Here is a 22,066-nt window from a genome sequence, read left to right on the forward strand (position 1 = left end):
GCATGGAATTAAAAAAATGGTTGGAAACTATTAAAACACACTGGAGCGTAACAACACCCCTATCACCCGTATTTCTAACAGATGTATCTGGAAAATAAAATAAAGGACAGCAGGAAAGGTAAAATGAGGCACATACACAGCCCATGACATACACAATTAAGTCAGCGTTCATGTCAACATACATATACTCTGCTCCTACACTACGCTTGTACCGCAACTGGATTGCTCAACCACAGTGATTAGACTCCTGACTTACAGCCCTTCCATGTGTGGCAATCAGCTGTTTTGTTCTAGGAGCTTGTGGCAGAATAATTGTGCAGTGGCATAAAAAGTGTGGGTTTGGTAGAGTGTATACACTGTATGCAGAATATATGCATTAAGAAAAAAACCAAAGATTCTTCCATAAATTGTCAAACTTAAATTTGACTTCACCATCCTTAATGTAGTTAGGTAGAATCCTAAGGGTCTAAGACTGTTTGTAGTACCAGTATGGAAAGTTACAGGCACGGAATCATTGTAGGATAGTACTTTTCTTTAGAAATTAATAGAAAGAGAATTTAAGTAAAAACTGATGCTTTTAAAAATCTAAATATCCTATGCAGGAAGTGTGACATTGAATTTTTTTTTCTAATATTTTCCACTTTAAATTCTAGAGTCCATTTACAGCCTAATCCTCAAAGGAACATCAAAGACACAGTCTAGCTTCTTTTTGTTATACACTGGACATAGCACAACATATAGTCAAGCAGAAAAAAAGTAGTACAAGAAAGTATTTGTAATGAACATTAATAAAACTAAGTTTCCTGAAACACTTTGAACTTCAGGTGAATTCTCGTTCTAGAAGAGCTGCTAAATATTACTTACATTCTGAATATGAAAGTGTCAAGCATGACTAATTCTACAAATTCTGTAGAAAATCATATGGAAGTCTTCCATTCTTTGTTCTTATTTTTAGATTTCACTTTATAAAATGCTGCATCCTTTGAACAATTAGTTGTCTATGCTAGAAACAATTATCCCTAAACCATATCTTCAAAGCAGGAAAATCTCATGTCCAATATATATAGTATTCATTGGCTTGAGTACAGCCTCTATAAGTCAGCTAACTCTTCTACAAGATCAGATTAAAAAAAAAAAAAAAAAAATACCTTGGGTATAGTTCCAAGTGTGGAACGGTCTGGTTTTGCTAGTGAAGATTATTGTAATCTGCCAACCTCTTCAAAGCGAGCCAATTTATTCTGGCCTTAATACACACCCCATTTTTACCCATCTGTTCAAAGATGCAGCCAGAATTATTTCCTTTAACAATTGAATGCCATTGTCACTGGCAGTCATGCAATTATTTGTGAGAGCATGAAAGAATGTGATATTTAGAAAATGTCTTTGAGTTCACATTTGCTTGTCTGAAGCAGATTGTTACATATTCTTCAGGACAGTTCCCTAAAGGAATATTGAATCAACCTTCTTTGTACTTTGAATCTTGTTACTATTTTGGTATCAAAAGTCCTTAGGCAAACCACCGAAAAAAATAATTTTTCTCACTGGAGTGCCACATATTTTCCTGTAATTTCCAATTACCTCATCTAATTTCCAAAGACTAGAAAGATAAAAACATGGCTATATATTTTCACTCTATAGAAGGTGAATACAACTTTCTGAGATCTTTAGGTTTTAGGGCTAGAAGAAGCTTGTCTAAATATGACTCCTTGCTTAAGTCAGGTCATAGCACTTCAATTAATTCCTTCTCCAATTCCCATAACAGCAACTGAACTAGAGTGAGTTTTAAGTTGTATTTTTAACTTCTGGGTAGGAGAATGATTTCACAAGCATGTTTACAGCTCGCTTCATCTAAGGGCTGGAGAAAAACATTACAGCTGTTTATATCAAAAGGTAATTCTGTTCAGTTTAACCTTGCTGGTTTTCTAAAGCTAGTTAAAACACAATGACATCAGAGCAGCTGAAGAATTCAGGGCTGAGATATTTACAGTAATACTACGGAAACAGTTTTAAAGCCTAATAAATCATAACATGTAAGTAGTCATTCAGATTGCAGAGGAAACATTTTCCAGCTTTGTTTGATAGTCTGAGAAATACCTGCATGATTTCATTGGCAGTGTGCGTGGTAAAATACACTACAGCTCATTCCACCCTGGTAGCTTCACCTGCTTATGCCCTGGAGCACAAAGCACATATGCCCCTGTTCCTCTCACGTTAAGGAAGTTAAGAACAAAAAATAAGTAATAAAGTCAAAATAAAGGATGACAGGTGTCATCAGTGTGTCCAGGTGCTTTCAGCAAGATCATATCATGTTATTCAGACTACCCCTACTCAAACATTAATTGATTGTAGATTTTCTAGGCACCACAAACTGATTTGCTTCCATCACAAGCCCCATTTCTGAACAACTCCCTCCTCCTACGCCCAGCAGGCTGAGGTCAGAGCTGGCCCATTGCGGACTGCCAAAAGGAGGACTGGAGCTAACAGGCCACCAGCTCAAGAACATTATCCTATTGCATACTATGTTAACAGAAGGCATAAAGCTGAACTACAAATTGTAACTAACTCTTGGTATGCACCCAATGCTATTACGCACAAAATCACTCTTGCCTGTTGTAGTTGGCTCAAATGTATTTCTCTGTATTCTACACGCATTCCAACATATATACACCTACAGTTGAAACAACAGATTATTATTTTACAGCAGAAATATGGTAATAGTTCCCTACGCTAAAGTTCCAATTCACAAAAGTATAGGTCTTTGAGTGCACCTAAAGCTTTCCTGGGTAAGAAAGAATGACTGCCAAGGGCTTTGGACACTCACAGTGAAGCATCAGTCCCCAAGTCTTCAACTTATTTTTAGCCTGCTTTCCCAAGGAAATGAGACAGCAGTGGGATGTCTATCAGTTTCCATCTGTTCTCTTTTTCTCTCCCAACACTTTCCCACACCAAAAGCTTTTGAGGTCAGTAGCCAACTTCAACATTTTGCAAAGCAGTGGAGTTCTCAAGACACGTAAGTGCCTACAGCTTCCCTGCCAGTATACAGACCCAGCACCAAGGGCATCAGTAAGCCAAAATGGGCAGGAAAACAAAAAAGGGCCCCAGAATAAGGTGATGTCATTTCTCCACCCTATTCCCAGTGTACAGTACAGTCACTTATTTATTATTTGGAAAATGAGACATATACAAATAGAAGAAAAACAGGTAGCACCAGGCCTTCAGGAGCAAAGCAGTGGTACTGGGTGTGCCTGCACCACATGTTCAGTTCATGTCATGTAGTAACCTAATGAAGCTATAATACTTCCAGACCTGATTTTAGCTTTCAGAAACAATACAGCTGTTATCAGAGCATATTCAACCATAGTTTATAACCCTTAGTACTCTAGTATAGAAGCTGCGTGTCTGTTCATTCAAACACAGATAATGGAAATTATAGAATTAACCTAAAGTTTAAAATATCCAAAAGGAATTTTCTGTTGGACCACATCTCTCACATCACAGGAGAAAATGTTACTCGGCAAGCTGAACCAGAGCAGTCAATGTGCTCAAACTTTTCCTTTGTGGCCACTGAACTTCACAGACATAAGAAAGATCTGAAGAAAGGAAGCTAGGAAAAAAAGACGACTACATTTTTATTACAGAACTCACCAGAAAAAAGACAAAGGGAGACTTGAATTCTAGTCCCTTTTCCTAAATTTTTTATGTCCAAATTTTATCCAAAGGTTATTTCAGGTCCACAACTCTTACGCTGTCTATGTGTCATATGGTATAGCTAATATTAAAGACTATGAAGGCCACCACAGGTGTCTATACTAATTGCCACCATGCTTAAGTGCCTTTTTGGATCTAAGCATAAAGTATGAATTTCAGTTTAACTATAAAGCCAATTTCCTTCTCTTATGGCAATGCATATCTCAGTCTCAAATAGTGGTTATTCATCTAGAAAATCTAAGAAAGCTCAATCCTTCCACTCATTCATGGAAATCACATTCAAGTCAATTTAGAAACCTAACAAATTAAAAAGCATAACAAGATGTTCTCATGATGCACCTGATTGTGAAAATATACGTGTTGAAATAGTGGAGGCATGATTTTGATTTACAAATAGACAATCATTTATCACATTTTCCATGAGACCTTAATGGTCAGGGTTATTAAGGCCTCTCAATACTCTCACAGGGCCCCGACACGAATAGTCTCCTACAGAATCTGAAAAAAATGAGTCAGGAATCCTTTCCTAGTTTGCCTTAGGATGATTATCATATACAAGCAGTAAACATGAAGTGAGAAACAGGTAGTCAACGACATGCACAGTCTTTGATGCAGTACTTCTGTGCCATCAGTACCATAGGATCCTTGTACAGAACATCTGAGATCATTCTCTAATGATACTACTAGGCAACATAGCATCTGGGGATACAAAAATACAGCTGCAATAATGAAACTGCTATTTTGCCCACAAATAGCACTATTTATAAGCGGTAGAACTCTCCCAAATTTTATACAGATCAGCATGCTTACTGTGCTTTGTCACAGAAGCCTTGATCTGATACTCTTCTGAAAGTATATATAGATGTCAGTGAGAATCAGTTCAAGAACTGTTCCAGATACTTTAGCTTTCAAAAATGCACATGAAACAGCAATTTAAGGAATGTTTTGTTGTTGTTGATAAGTGACTGTAGAACTTCTCGTTGCGTTTTTTCTTCTCCAAATTGATATCATAGTCACACTCAGTTTAAAAATAGGTATGCTTTCTTCCTTCACTGCCAACACTGAAAACTCATCCTAGGCTCTGAAAATCAAACATATACTTTCTTCTCAGACATAATCACCATTACAGTGACAAAGATAAATGTGCCGCTGGTCAAATTATATTCTCAGTAACATTACTGCAATTCTATCAGAGGCAGACTGACAGTGTTAGCATTACACAGGTGTAACAGAAAGCAAAACTTGGGTGCCAGAAAATTATTTCCAAAACTTTAGGAAGAAATACCACACTGCTTGACTTTCAAGCTGGAGCTCAGTTTTGCAGGACTGACAGCTAAAATATATTTGCGAAGTGAGCAAACCAGTTGGATACACTTAGCAAAGAAAAATCCCCGAACACATTCCATTACTTTTCCTCTATAACAAATGGCATTTTCTGAATTTCACTGTTACTAAACAATTACCCAACTTAATAGCTTAACTGGACCAAAACCCATGGTAGGACTATGAAAGAGCTAACAAGAGTACACTTACACTTATGAAAACACTTGCATACAGAGATGTGACAGTAGCTGAGAGTGTGACCTTCTGTCATGGCTTCAAGGACTCTGGTTACTGTCCAAAATCATGGTGAAAGCCCAGCAAGGGTGACAAGACCAATCTTCTAATAGATTTCCTGTATCACAATTTCCCAATTATGTGCTCACTTATCAGCATCTCAACAATGCTGCCAAGCATTCTGGGCAGAAATGTAGACCACCAGAATCTCTGACACCAACTTACAGACTTATGAATGGCTACCCTACTTTTAAATAAACTGTACGGTATGTTGGACTACTAGCTGAAGATCTCAAAGCATTTTACAAATAGTGTTAAAATGTGCCTCATCTTTTCCTTGAAATTATGCATTAGTATCCTTATTTTACAGCTCAAGTTAAGCACTCTGCCCAAAATCTCACAGTGCAAGCAACCATGTGATCAACCAGATGTAAATATCTTGACTATGAATTGGTCACAAAAGTCATATCTGAAAAAAGAGAAATCTTAACAATGAATAAAGAAACAAAGGTATTTTGCCAAGCATTACAAATTTGAGCAGATGAACCTCCAAAGATATAAAAAAAATAATTCCCACTGTTATTTGCTAGAAGTAGCAGTGAATAAAAATAAAAATTGAATAATTTACAGATCAATTAAAGACTACTTTAAAGAGTAAAATTATTTAGAAGCTAGCTTAAAACATAATACAATTTAATAAAAATAAACTAAAGTTTACATCTGCTTATATGTGAGATGGCGTACATATAACTTGTTCGTGAAGGGCAGGGCAGAATTTTTTTTTTTTTCATATTTATAGATACCCTTTCTCATACAGCCTAACAGCATTCTTCAGAATGGTTTGGATTTCAGCTGAATGCTTAAATTTTTGCCTTATAAAGCCATCTTTTAAAAAAAAAATCATTGAAATTAACACTTCATTGAACTTTTTACGCTGTTTGCACTTCTGCTGCTGCTATTGTTTATCAAAAGGCCATTTTCTGCAAGGTTAGCTCTTATGCCCAGAACCCCAGGGAAATGTTTACAGCTGAGCACAATACTCAATACTGCCTACAATAGGGCCCTTCCAGGCATACTGCACACATAAAAATGAAAGCCCCATTAACTGGAGCAGTTGTCACCAAATTCCCCTACCAGCAAGGCTGACTTGGGCAGAAGTAACTAAATGGTCTCACACACACAGACACACTTTACTGCACCTCAGCCGAGCAGCAGAACTGCGTGAACACTCCAACGGCGGCATGTGCAAGGCAATGTGATTTAATTTAGTCCAGAGTGAAAGAGGGTTAAGTCAAATGACTGCACATACGCCACGGGCTAGGAGCTCACACAGATGCTCAGCTGACACATGTTAAAGCCAGAGTAACTTGATTACATGGCTTTCAGTGAGTTCAATCCACTGAGCATTTCCTATTATGAAATAAAATTGTCCTATTTCATTTTTGCTTATGTAAAAACAATTTGAACATGCAGCAAACTGCTTTCTTTAGATGGAAATACGTACATGTTTCAAAAGACATGTAACAACACAAACCACACCATCCAAAAGACACAGTTACAACTTGCGTCCTAATTTAAAATTCGATAGACAGATAAAACCAGCTAGAAAATCAGACTGACTTGTTTCCAAATATCTCTCTAGATTATTTATTTTTAATACGGTATTTTGTACGCTAAGTTTCATTTTGCCTATTCAATATACCTACAGTCATATTAGTGGTGACCACATGTTAACGTACCATGAGATGGTGCAAGAAGATTCATTAAAAACCCCAAAGAGCATATAACTGCTCAGGACAGAGATCTTAAAGAAAATACTTTGTTGCATTAGAAAGGCTGGACAGCATTTTGGATAGGAAAATATTATCCTTTCTGTGCATACACGTATATGGTTCATACACTTTTTAAAATGCAACAGATCTCTTGACTTGAGGAGCCAAGGATTAATTTTCCTTTTTAAGAAAATCTTCAAAAAGTTTTGCAGAATTCAAGCAAGCTGCCTTATAGGTGCTGGCATTTGAATACCATCAGTATTCCTCATCTCACAATAAAGATGCTATAGCATCCATTTTCAAGTGAGCATGTACAGCTACCAATTTTAAGGAAATACTTTTGAGATAGTTTGTATTTTAAACTAGTTAGTTAAATTGTATTGATCTAAAAGGCTTGCAGAAAACTAGATTACACACCTGGTCTACATCAGTTTGTCTTTGCTGTGACAAAAGTAAGCATTAAAATTTAAAGATTGTGCCAGAGGATTAATTTCCTATTCAGATAAAAATATTCATTCATATTAAATGTCAAACCTTCTACTTATCTGTAAGGTTTTAACTGAGAAATAGCAGTTTTGCTTATAAATTTCTTTTCCTTATCACCAGACAATAAACTAGAAGACTAATGCCATGAAAACTATTTAAGCTGCATCATGGAAGTACTAAATAAAGCACAAAGTCAAAAAGCAAGTAATTTCTACCTATTCACAAGCATTTTTAAACAACTATAGATACACAAACTTTTCTATTGTATTACTTATGGCGAAATGGAGGCAAAATACTAACACCCAACTGTCTGTTTTACTATTTTTCTGAAACAGCTCCCATTACTGCAGCTTCAGCAGTGGGCACACTAAGGTAGAAAAGCAATTTTTCCAACACTATCATGGAAGCTGATGAGAAGCAGGTTTTTTTGAGAGTTAAAATCCTAATAACCATGATAGAGACCCGAAAACATAATTGCGGGGGTTTTTACGTTGTTGGGAAAAAGAAGGAAATAGGTTGCATGCGCACAGCCAGCACTGCCTACTCCATGTTCTATGTTATGCTCAGAACAAACAGTTCTTAAAACTGAAATGATAATCATATAATATGCAATTTTATTACCCAATTTCCAAATTAATCCAACATAAATAGCTATGTTCTTTTTTGATTACCAGCAGAATTGGCCCACTAAATATAATTTGTCAACTGTATACCAGTATAACTCTACCAGTTTACCCAGTAGACTGGAGACTGTGAAATTACAACTGACTGTGAGTCTCACATCCACAGGTGTATCTACTGAGTCATGAAACACAGAATTGTTGCCTTAGTGAACAGGTATATTACTTTAGCACTAGGGTAAATTAAGACTCATTAAGAAACAGATTGTGTCTCGTCACTGTAAAACTTCTAAAATGTGAGTATTAAAAAATAGTAATAAATATTGTAATGCTTTTATTATATGTTGGGTTTGGGTTTTTTCACTATTTCAATAGCAGACTGTGTTTTCAGAATAAACGCTCCGGTTTTCAGAGTGTGATTGCATCTTTGGATAAAAAAGATGCATGCAACAATTCATAGAACATTTTCGAAAGTTGCCATACAAGCTGAAAATGCCCTTCAAAGTCCTTCACAGCAAGGCTTTTTTTATATTTTCTAAGGAAAATATTAATGCATTATTTTCTCAAGAGAGAAGTTATTTAATCAGTTTAGCAAATCTTATGCACTTGCAACAAACTTGTATACAAAAAGATCTATATGTTCCTGTACATGTTCCCAAGTGCAGTATATTATTCCCTGAGAGAAATGCGCGACGTTGGGTGGATTAGATTCCCCCAAAACATATAACAAGCAGCACTTTCAACTCAACACAGAGCTCCTTCTCTGTAACCTATTAACATTCATGAGCACTTCTGTTTGAAAGGCTCATGCACAAACTGATGGTGCACCAGCATACTCCTATCTCATTTTTTCAGACTTGTAAAATGTATTTCATCTGATCTCAATTTTTCAAGATATATTGCAATGAAGAATAGGTGTGTGACCGTAACAGGGTAAAGTTTTACAGCAATTCATTTTCAAATATGCTAGTACCATTATCGCTAGCATGAAGATATGAAGATCCTGAATTAAAATAAATGCTGATGAGACATTTTATAAATACGATGAATAGTTGATACATGAATCACTCACAACTTCAATGAACATCGGGACAAAGATTACAAAGCTATAGGTCTATTGAAGCAAAAGGCAGACTTTCCAGGAATTAATGTTTTACATGTTGATCCCTTAATTGCCATCTCTTACTATAAAAATATGATTAATTCTCTCCTCCACATCCCAACTATCTCTCTGGCAAATCTCAAGACCCACCTATAGCACTCCACATAATAGAAATTATAATATCCTGTATAGGTATTAAAAACATCTGGAAATGTCCTCCAAAAAAAAAAAAAATTATTTAAGTCCTGAATTTTGGCACAAAACTTCCAAAAACCTCTTGGCATCAGATGAAGCATTTTTGTTGCAAACAGTGAGCACAGATCAACAGTTCACCTGGCCTGTACTACAGATCTGCCATCCAGTGGTTACCTTTGTCTAGTAGTAACTTGGCATTAAAAGCCACCACCACCTTGGAATATGCTGTGTGCTTCATCCTACAGCTGACCCACCTAACCGACTGAGAGAAGCAGTACTTCCAGGGGCTTTCTCACTTCAAAACCTGAACCATATTGGTATTTTTTCCCCCATTGGCCAATAAGCCTAATTTATAATAAGCCATAATAAATTATTTTAGAAGACTGGCACATGTGTAGTATAAAATCTTAGAAACTCGTTAAAAATACTCTAAGCAAAGCAGTCATGGTAAGAATGCTTTACAGAAGGTAAAAGCCAGGCTCTAAGTCAGTACTCTTTCCCGTCTATGGGGGCTTATTTTAATGGGGTAAATACTTTAACTTGACAACGTAAGCATACTGCCTAATCACAGCATCATAACTTTTCCTGCACTGCAAAAGGCTGCAGATGCAGCAGCCATTTTATAGATCACATTATAGAACACAGACTGCTCTTTTTCGTTTAGTTGTGTTCCTCTCTTCCCTCAAACCCTTCAGTCTCATGCAGTGCAGGTACTGTCTCTGGAGTAAACAGCACTATGATCAAGGTGTCTATTTTTAGATCTCAGTGACAGCATTCTTTCCAACCTCTAGACATTGTGCCCTGAATGACATGATCAGCAAATCAGCACATTACTGCTGACTTTTGAGTCTTTTCAGTCTTGTCTAAACAACTTTAAATTTGTGTTGCTGTGAGGCAACACAAACCAAATAATATTCCCCTAAATGTTTTATCTTTGACATAACCACCTTATTCAGAAAGATTTGCAAGATGTAATTAAAGTACCTTGCTGCGTATCAAAACTTGGGTCACTTGTCACTGTGTTACCTCCAAAGAAGATGTAGATCAAAAGACACACATAAAAAAAAAACACCACAAAACCCAAAACACTCAGATCTTCCCCTTTTTCACTTAGAGCTCTACTAGAAAAAATTTTAAAGGTAAAAAAAATAATATGCATTGTACAGAATTCACCAATTAAGAGAAAAATCCTTAAAATCTCATTTGAACAGAAGAGTAGGGGAAGAAGGAGGAAATTATATAAAGTAAATATATTGACTGGCATAGTTCACAGCCTTACTGTGTGATTCTATGCTCACAGCATGCTATAGTATCTTGTGGCCTCGACATTGTTCTAGCTTAAATATCATCAATAAAAGCACATGCTACATGGTTGCTTTTTTTTGTATAAAATAATCCATTTTAATTTACTGTACCTTAGAATATTCATGTATATCAAGAAACATATGGAAAGTTGTCTGTAAGAAAAACCTTATTCACCTGATCTTATTGAAAATGAGAAACTTAAGTGAGGTGTGTCACGTTCACAGATTATTTCCATACATCTGGATCAAATCTGAAGTAAAGATTTAATTATTTTTTATACAGACTTCACCTGAATTATGGATTTCAGTTGAGTTCAGATAAAATTCGGCATTTTTCAGACCAAATGACTGAGTTCCTTTTTAAGTTTTACACACAAGATTTACAACTTATTGGACAAAAACTGATGATGAAAAGTAAGCAGAATATTTCCATACAATCGAAAAGAAAATTCAGAGGCTACTCCATTTTCTCTTTCTTACAACAAATGTTGATAGGTCAGAAACACTTTTAAACTAACAAATTCATGTTTCAGTTTCCCTGTTCCTTTAGTACTTCACCCATTTTCTGCTCAAGTGTTTTAATAAAAGGAAATTATACTGGCAAAAGCTATAACTAAATTAAGGCCCTATAAAATAATTTACTCCAGAAAAAGGTTATCTGATTACTTGATTATATCATAGTATAGAGTTGCAATGAGTCAGGACTAAAAGATATGCAGAGGGAATGTTTCATATTCATTTTCTATCAAAAGCAATACAGGTAATCCATCCATTTGCTAAAATAAATAGGATTTATAAAAATTCTAATGCACTATATCTGCACTCATCTTTACTAAGCACTCAGATGCTCCTATTCATGAATATATCACTATATTATTTGAGTCTCCCTCCTGCACCATGCGTATGCATTTATGATTCATGTTCTTTACATAAATCAAATTATGCTACAACACCTGGAAAATTCTACAAAGACCTTCACTATCAGGAAATTAAGAAAGACCAAAGAAGTATCAGAAACCAGATGGAAGTAAAGTAAGAAGCCTCAGAAAACTTGTACTGCATGAAATAAGGAAGATCAGTAGTACAATTTTTATGAAATAAACCTTGGGTTATATTCATCAAGGAAAAGGTATATTTTCACCTTGTTGCCTAGCACACAATAAACAACTCAAAGTAAAAGTCCAAGTGACAGAAAGACAGTCACAGAGAAACAAGTAGGACAAGACAAACTAGGAAAGAGTAAGACAATATTCATTTAAATAAGCTAAATCAATAGCCTATGCTGTATGGCATGTACAGTCAAGTGGAGCCTTCACAGAGCAACTTAGACCCTCTATTTGGGAGCTTATGGACCGAGCTATGGCTTTAGGTACTGTCATGAGTGCATAAAAGTTAAAATTAGCCTGTCTTCAGCAAGTTTCTACTTACTTCTATCATACATTAACTATCACAAGTCAAATGCAAAAATTTATTCTTGAAGACGACACATGAGGAGAGTTTTAACTTTGATAAATTAAACGCAAAACTGGATTAAAAGAAAAAAACACTAATCCTAAGTATCTTGGAAGGAAGTAAATAATAAAGAAAATATAAGGAAATGGAAATTAGAAGAAAATAAATATCACAAACAGAAACCACTACTGATGGTAATTAAATCATTATACTAACAACCTTCAAGCAATATCTTTGCTGAGTGACAGCTCAAAAGGGAGAGAACATGGCACCACTACTGCATTTGGGGTTTTTTTCTGTATTAGCTACAAACAGTATTGGCCCAATGTTTCTGCAACAGAATGCTTTTAATTTTACATTTATTAGCATGATAAGTTGTGAAATAACAATCTGTGGCAGCTTATACTTCATTATAAGATATACAGCATTTCAAGCAGATTACAATAAATGCTGTTACTACAACGACTTTGGTTTCATGTCATTGGTATAATAAACCATCTGCCCAGAAAGCTCAATATAATTAAGTCTATTGTGTCTATGCATAAATACTGCATTAAATCAGCATTATTTCCCATACACTTAAAAATAACGTATCAGCCTATTTTCATTACACTCCTTCCACAAAGATGCTTAACATTTAATTGCCTGATGAAAGATATAGCATATTTCTAAGTTTTCATATTCACAGAGTCAAAACTAGAAGAGGAAAAAGTAGCGCAGGTAAATACTGTTAGGAGATCAGATCTCCTATTGTATTTTAATATATTTTTTCAAGTTCACTGTGTACAGGCTTAAGCTTCTTTTCAAAGTATCCCACGATACAGTATCTGACAAAGAAACACCTCAAAGCAAAAGCTTTACAGCTGATTAAACCAGAACATATAAAATACCTTGCATCATCTAAAGGTATCAGGCAGAAAGCACCATCCAGATTTTAAAGTGAATGGTGTTACCTGCATAAGAATTTAGTGTGTCTCTTGTCTGCTTTGAATGAACAAATGGCTAAAACGTGGTCCCAATATCACACCCGGATCTTTCAGCAGCACTTCAGTTAAGGGAATTTACCTCTTTGTTTCTCTAAACTGTTAGGTAAACCATCAGCTGTCACCTAGAGGTGATAAACATAAACTTAGCATGTTACTCACCAATAAAATAGTTGTTGCCTAGCGCAAGCATTTCTTCAGAAAGAACAAGTCCACCCAGTGCCTGGAGAAGGGTGACACTTCTGCCATCAATAAGCGAACACTGTTTAAATCCAGTGGTTGTGACCTTCCATAACAGGATAAGAGAAGCAGTAGCATCTTGCCTTATTCTAAGAATAAAAAACAGTAAGAATATTTACACTGAGGGAAATTGGTATTATTAAGTACATCACTGCAGAACAAAAGCTTATCAACAAAGAAGGGAAACTTAAACGTAGCAAGTATGGAATCAAGAAAAGGCCTGAAGGGTTTTAGCATGTGTACAAAAATAAAAAATGTTTTAATTGTAAAATTTGCATAATAGTGTATGATCAAATCTGCTATTACATACAGAGTCTCAATTTCTAATATGTGAAGGAGACTATCTTAGTGCCCAAGAAGAGTTTTACCTAAACGTTATATAATAATAAAGCATCCTTATTCAATCTTTGTGTTTATTCCTTTTTGAATAGTACTTTCAGTCTACATCTACAATGCCATCATTTTCTGCAGCTGAAGTACATCCAGCCCTCTTGTTTACTGAAGAACATTCAATGTTCGTTCAATACATGGAGACGGATCCTGGTAGGAATCCTCATTTGTTTGACATACCAGATCGAAGGTTCAGAGCAGTTTATTCTTGTAAATCAAATGAGTCATGTAATGTTCCCAAGGTCACTGAGTCCACGGTGCCTTCCTGAATATTGACAGACTGGATAAAGTAATATCTACGATGACATATATACTGTCAGCTCCACTAGGGAGCACTATCTCTATGGCAGTGTTTCTTTCCTCCCAGGGTACTTTCTTCCCTACTCACCTCCACAAAGGAAAAAGAAAAGCCTGTCATGTTTCTGGCAAGTTCCCAAATATCTGCATTAATTTCCTCTGAAGGAATCCCAAATGAATCTGAACAATCCTCCAAAAATTCAAACGCAACTGCTGAAAACTGATAATTCTCTCCTGCTGAAAACAGGCCTCCAAATACCCAGAGATGAAGTTCTGATCCACGATTTCCTGTACTGAAATCATTTCAATCCTCCTAAAAACACAAGGCAGTTTCTCCCTTGCCACTTATTCAAGTTTAAAACAAGAAATGCACATTTTCTAATCATGTTTAATAAAAGTTGAAAAAATGTTGCAACTAGACACCATAAGAAGCAAATTTTTGACAGTATTTTGGGTCTTCTTTGCAAACAACTTCCATTGCTACCCCCAAAGCTGACCTTCTCACTTTTAGAACAGGAAAGCAACTAGTTTCACAGTTTAGGTCACACCTGACAACCAAAATAAAATAAAATTATTAACCAAAAAATATTTTCCTTTCATAGGTAGCCATTGAACCAGGGATGTTACTTGGTCCTTCAGCACAGGAAATATAAAGATAGATATTGACCTGCATTAATCTACCCAGATATAAAACACTCCTAAAGTTATATAGTGTAAAAAGTGACCAAAAGTAACCATGTACTCTGCAACGCCCTTTAAAATGGGGTCCCTCCATCAAGGGTGTTAAATACAGCTGTGGAATCCACAGATGCCAGTTTACTCCTGATTTCAGGAAAAGACACTTGTTTGCTTACAGGTTCCAGCCAGCCAGAGCATCCACACTCACAGATCTCGTCCTGACTTAGGCTTAATGCTCATGAATGAGCAGGATTCAAAGTCCCGTGGGAAGTGGGAAGAGTAGGACAGCTCCCACATTTAACAGTTACTGCTCCAAACTGTCTGCAGCTTGTCTGGTTGCATCAGTTTGGGTTTTTTTCCTGTGAGCATGGCCTTTTTTAACTGAAAGCTGGGATTCTGAAAGATAAGATGACAGTATGAGAAAAGTAGGCTATTTTGGGTAAATCTAAGTCTAAAACTGCAGTAAAGCTGTGAGCCAGAGAACTACGTTGGCAGATTTTTATTTGAAATAAAATTTGCAATAAGCAAATGCCTCATCCCAGCTGACAGAATCAGATCTTTCCAGGAAGTCAAGTTCTGTTAATTAAATGTAAAAAAGCAAGTATTTGATTGAAAAGGCATGAGTTTGAAAAGTGAACAACACAGAATAAATGCAGATTTTTGAGATGGTTTGTAGGACATACACAAAGACTTCACAGCTAATGGTGACACTCAAAGCAGTAATCCAGAAACCAAATACAAATCACAAAATACCTGCGTTTATATAGGCAACAATAACACTTTCTACCAGCAAGTGCATCTTGAGATTAAAGGAGGAAAAAATGTTCACTGCATGAAGGAGAAAGGAAATGTCATCTCTTCTCCAGACTGACATCTTCAACATGTCTGCCCTAATTTCTAATGCATTCTGATAGCCTAGAGACAGTTTACATGCCTACATCTTCTAAAACATTAAATATGTGGGAAAAATTATACCAAAGAGCTGTCATGGCACTGCCAAATGCCTGAAGTCTGTCTGAAGTTCCTTCATATGCTTTTAGCCATTTGACAAATCTGCCTATCTGAAAAACTGTTGTCTATAATATCTCGGCAAATTAAAATAAAAGCCTTTTTATATTTCATCACATACAACAAATATTCTTACTTTATTGATGTATTCTGTGGAACTTCAAAGGAGATAAGACGACCTCCAGCAGAGGTATTGGAACTGGCATTTCCACAAGCCACATCTGGGATTATCTGAAAATAAAAATAGTTTTATTTAACTCTAAACCAGAAAATCTGACCAAAGAAAACATAACAGAATTTTTTAAAAAATAACACTAGCAGTCCAGCAATCAACTTTTAAGAATCATCATAATGGACCAAAACATTTATGCTATCGACAAATGTTCTAAAAATTCACATAACCATTCTTTTAGGTTTTTGTTAAAACAAAAACTTCCTGCACCTAAGTGCAAACTTCTAAAGGCATCTTCCTAATAAAGTGATTTTATTTAGAAAACTATCAATAGCTTCTGGTCTTTTAAAATAATATATAAAGTTTTAACATTTGCCACATCAAAGAAACATTGCATCATTAATTTAGGTGATCTTGGAGGATTTATAATAGCAAATAGTGGTATTGCCTTTCTACTTTATGGAAATATGTTTTTTCCAAACACAGATTACTTTAAAAAAATAGTCCCTCACTTGCCCATTACTATTCTTTCCAAATAAAAGTTGCTTGGACAAACAGTACTTTCAGATGGAAAAAAATACTATAAGCACAGTTGAGAGTAAAAGGATGTTATTTGCCAAATCTGTGATGCCTAGTAGGCATAGAAATCAGTTACTGTATTTACTAGATCAAGACACCATACAGGATGCCCTACAACACAGAGGAATCACAGACAGACTCCTTAATTATTCACGTCTTATAGAACAGTAATTTCATAAAAGCAGTTTGAAAACCATCGGTGTTTCCAATGATACCTTTATTTCAAATAAGTAATATTTTATGTGGCATAACAGTCTTTCTATCACCTAAATTAACTTCATCAGTAGCTTTAATTAAGTAGTTCTCAGGTATCTTCATCAGTTTGCCTATGAAATATCACACTGTAAAAAAAAAAATATCAGTCAGTTTCATCTTCAAATTGCTAGGCAGATTTTGCAATGTTATTTTTTTAGTCATCTAGAATAAGGGTGCAACCTTTTTAGGTCAAACTTACTGGCAAAGGGAAAATGCAACCTGACACACTTCCATGAATTCCATCCATCAAAATAAAAGTCAGAATCTAATTTGTAAATTTAAACAAAATTCAAATTCATATTTTAAACATTACTATGAAACACCAGTGAAAACATGAACAGAAGTCCAGAATATGACACAAGTGATAATTTTTAGGAGACTCAGAATTGGTTTTGACTTCAGGCAAGACAAATACTCAGTAATCACATTTCCCAAAAATTTCTAGATTATTCAATTAATTGTTGACTTTTCCGGCACATATAATATGAATACATGTAGTTTATGAAAATGAAGTGAGATGCGATTTTATTGTGTTCATTCAAATATATTTTGAAGAAAGATAATATATCCATTACAATTTCTCAATTTTGGAAGTCAAAATTATAGAGCTAACATTCAAAGCACAAGGAACTCAAAATTCATTTGGCTAACACCCTATCTTTGCCAACATTTAAACTTTCATTTTCTTTGAGACTCTATATGCCTGCTGGAATGGGGCAGGGGGAAGAAATCAACATCTCTGTGCTCACACAGTCTTATACTACATCTAAAAACACACTTGCTTTTAAACTATTTCTATAGTTTTTCAATTTCATGCATCTATTACCTTGGAACACAAGGAGAAAAAATGTAATTTAAGCATTTCATTTACTTATTATTCAATATTAGAAGTTTGTAAAGTAAAAGGTATTGATCTCTTTGAAACTAGGATAAAAATATGACAAAAAATTAAAGCAGCAAGAGCTGAACAAGGTGGCAGTATAACAAGAGCTGAGAATTAACCTTGTGAAAATGGAAAAAACAAACCAAAAAGACTTTGGTTTGCAAACACATCAGAATTAAGGATTATTCAACATGATAAGAGCATGTAGGAAATATTTTAATGGTACTCAGAAGAGCAAGAGGCAAAATGCAGGATTTTGACTCTTCTATTTTAGACATCTGTAATGTTTGATGTCTTTTCTTTATCTAGGAACTCCATTTGTAATTGTCCCTGACTTCATGCTCTAAGAATCTGATGAAATAATCATCTAAACCAGCAGCACCCTAAAAATGAGATTTTAGAACAGCTGAAACATGTTTGTTTGTTTGTTTGTTTGTTACATTAAAAAAAATTGTACTTGGTTCAGACAAAAAAACACGGGAAGAAGCAGCAGCTCTCATAAGGAACAAAAAATGGTTCCAGCAGTATCCTATTTCAGGCGGATATTATGGGGACAAAAATGACAGCTTTGACACCTGAATTAGGAAAGAAATTACACAGGTTTTCCACAGCTGTAAGAAATTTGTTTAAAGATTTCTAAGTATGTCTCTTTCCTATCTTAACAGCTCTCTGCAAAACTGAAAGATTGAAGAATGAGGGCAAAGACCACCAATACATTACAATGAGAAAGGACACTCAGAAGATGAAAACAATCTGTAAGTCTGATAAAAAAACACACTGCTAGAACTGGTAGGAGATATTTTAAACAGAACTCACTGGAAAATATACTTAAATGATTTCCAGAAGGTAAAATAAAAGCATTCTTATCCCAATTCCTCTTTAAAATTTAAAAAGAGAGACAGCTAAAGTAAAAAATACAAACAGACCACCTAAAGTAATTTAAAGACAATCTTAAAAAAAACATTACATATAACTGCAAGATATGAAACTCTTCCAAAATTCCCTTGAAGCATTCAGTAGTAAGAACCTTTAAGCCAGCCAGGAAGTTCCTGGGGGAACAGACTTAGACATACAACACAAATGATGCAGCTACTTTAAAAAATCATCACCAAAAAAATCCAAAATCTTCACACACCTGGCCAGAGCCAAAAGCACATTTAGGATTTGCTTACAGAGATAAGCTTCCACATTAGCACAGAATATATTGAAGAGCTGCTCTTCAACATACTACTTAAGAGTTTAAAATGCTTAAATATCAAATTGTTAATAGGAAACACAGAATTCCTCTTTACATACGTGTTCCATAAGGTCACATCTAAATCATGTTCTTGTTTTTTAAAAAAGAACATAACATATAAAAACTACATTTCTGCTTCAAATGCTTATAACAGTATTAGCTTTCCGAGTCTTTACATGGGTGAAAGAGCAGCATCATTTCAGAAAGCAGGGCATAGCAGTAGGATACATGAGATTGCAAAGGAAATCGGGTGTGATACCTAAGAACAGAGCAACTGACCTTCCATATTACACTTTTCTGAAAAAATTAAGTAGTGTGAACAATACAGATACTCTTCTGCCTTACTCACTAACCACAATAAGGATAGACACACCTAATTCAACAAGTGCTGAGGTACATACATAAATCCCAAGGCAATATTTTCACATGAGTACCTTTATTACTTCGACAAATTAAGTGTACTAGCCTTTAATTCACTGAGGCTAAGAGAAGTAACATACTAAGTCTACATTTACGCTGGGTGACATATATGCAGCCTCTCACTACTGAAAGTAGTTCTCTGAAGGTATTTGTTGTATACAAAATTTCATAGTTTGTTTCTTGGAAAACTGACCAGACATTTGCAATTCTACAAGGCCTTACCAACATGGGCAGACCAATCCTGAACAGTGCCAAACACAGGCATTCTGTTACCATGACACAGGTTTCCATTTCTTTTGTGTCTCAACCCCCTGAGTTTAAAGAATTGCAGAAGGCTTTTACTTCTTGCAAATCATGCCACACTTGCTTCAGACCTAAAAGTGGTCTGGAAGTGGAATGGAATGACCAAACTCACATTAGGCTTAGCTATTCCTCACTACCCTATCAACAAGATATTAATGAATATCTCTGAAAACTAACAGATACTTCCAAACACTCAAAGAGGCTGCCCAGGTATCTTTTAGACTCTCCATCCCTGAGGAGTATTTAAGACTCAACTGAACACAGTGCTGAGCAACCCGCTCTAGCTGACCCTGCTTTGAGCAAGGGGCTTGGACTAGACAATCTCCAGGGATCCCTTCTAACCTTACCTACACCGTGATTCTATGAGTAAACATTCACCCTCGAGCCAGTTGCCTACCAACTCTTTCCTGTGAATTGCTGTTTTAAGTTCAGTGACCTCACGGCTTTCACAGAACCCCCACTCCAACATGCACCGAGTGCTTCATTTTGAAAATGACCCCAAAGGTTACACAACTAAGTACATGCACATGCGTGAGCACACTCATGCGCACACAAACACCTAGATATTTTTAGTTGACACTTTTCTCCTGTGCTAGCTGTAAAGGTTCTCTTTGGTTGATCTCTTGTCTTTCCATCTCAAAAAACTGTTCTCCTGTTTTTACCTCCCAATGGGGCAACACAAAAATCGGTGCAGTCTTGCAGCCAAAGCAAAGTGGGGCAAATTAGTCTGGAATTAAACAGAGTACACAAATGTACACATTGTTTCCACACATCATTCTTGAATACAAACTCATCTTACTAAAAAGATCAGTGCTTAAATAAAAACCGCTATGCTTTGAAACTTAAACATGTTTGAAAAGACATTATATTAATGTAAAAAGTATGAAGATGAATTCTTTGAGAAAAACAAGGCTACGTTCTGGGGTGGTTTCCCATGAAAACTGATGTGGTCATTAAGAAATATAACCTTTCATTTCTGTAGTAGGACAGAAACTGTCACAATAAATGCACATAAATTCTCACAAGAGGAATGCTCTTGCAAACGCTAACTCTCATATCTTGTAAGGAACTATAAACTTTCAACTCAATAAAACAAGTTTAATAATGTGCATGTTTTGCCTTTTCTGAACATATAACTACTTTTCCATCAGGATAAGGCCTGCAGTATTTCTTCTTTTCCAACCCTCTACAGGTGGCAAGAGGTATCTATTATTTTCTGAGAAATATAACATGATCGTCAGCCTTCCTTATGAAGGGAAATATAATATATGAAAGAAGTAGGTTAGATCCTGACTATAAGATCTTGAACAAGTGCCTGCAAAGAAATTAAAAAGGAAACAGACAAGTAGGAAAATATTAGGCAACATAATAGAACCATAAAGAGGGGGATCAATTGCCATCTTCTTGTAGTCAAGGTGCCAAGCAATAAACCAGAATCATTACTGGTACAGAAATCCTATTCAGACAGAATAAAATTAAAAAAGAAAGAAAAGCAATTCCCTTGCCCTGTAGTATGGAAAAACTACTGCTTCTGAAAATCTAGTGTCACATAGCTTAACCTCCATGAGTGTATTTGTTTCTACCCTCCAGAGTTTCATATGGGACAATGCTTGAAAGAAAATAAAGGCTTTCTTCTAATATACATCACCAGTGGGAGAGAAAAGCAAAACTGTATACAGTAAGAGCAGTACCTCTCTGAGGAACCCCAAGGGAAGACTGACAGACTGCATCCAAAAACAGTATCAAATGGAGAAGGCTTGCCAGATATTGTAGGACTGGAATGTGATGTGAAGAAGGCTGCATATCCACCCAGCAAATTCTGTCGCTGAGAGTTTGTGTTTCTTTGCTCATCTGAGCAAAAGGCACTTTGTAGAGCCAGCAGTCACACTGTCAAGAGGATCCAGTGCATTTTAATGCATGACAATCCTCTAGATAACACTATTCAAATTTTGTATTTCTGTTGCGGGTTAACAATGTGAATATTACACCCAGAGGCAGATGCTTCAGCAGGCACGGTAGGTTATCTTACACAGAAACACTTTCTCATATAGATTACCTAGGTAATCATATTAGCCAGGTCCCTTCTTGTCTCAAGCTGGCCACCAAAATCAATGTCAACTTCATAAAATCTGACAATCAATCTGTACTGGTTTTGGCTGGATAGAGTTAATTTTCTTCACAGTAGCTTGCGAGGTGCTATGTTTTGGATTTGTGATGAAAATAATGTTGATAACAGGGACGTTTCAGTTATTGCTGAACAGCACTTACACAGCATCAAGGCCTTTTCTGCTTCTTAGACTGCCCTGCCAGCAAGTAGGCTGGGGGCGTACGAGAAGTTTGGGGGGACACAGTGGGACAGGTGACCCCAACTGACCAAAGTGACATCCCATACCATATGATGCCATTCTGAGCAATAAAACGAGGG

At 35.9% G+C, this 22,066-nt stretch overlaps 1 protein-coding gene across 1 annotated transcript in view; it reads right to left on the reverse strand.

Moving 5' to 3' along the window:
• DNER (delta/notch like EGF repeat containing) overlaps positions 1–22,066 on the reverse strand; it is a 139,403-nt gene that overhangs the window by 53,893 nt on the left and 63,444 nt on the right. The window contains exons 3-4 of the mRNA XM_055723828.1: positions 15,929–16,023; positions 13,342–13,508 (exon numbers count right to left, since the gene is read on the reverse strand). Of these exons, the coding sequence (XP_055579803.1) occupies positions 13,342–13,508; positions 15,929–16,023 (262 nt within the window). The remainder of the gene's footprint in view (positions 1–13,341; positions 13,509–15,928; positions 16,024–22,066) is intronic.

The sequence above is a fragment of the Falco cherrug genome, chromosome 11 (genome assembly GCF_023634085.1).
Source record: "Falco cherrug isolate bFalChe1 chromosome 11, bFalChe1.pri, whole genome shotgun sequence".
Classification (NCBI taxonomy): domain Eukaryota; kingdom Metazoa; phylum Chordata; class Aves; order Falconiformes; family Falconidae; genus Falco; species Falco cherrug.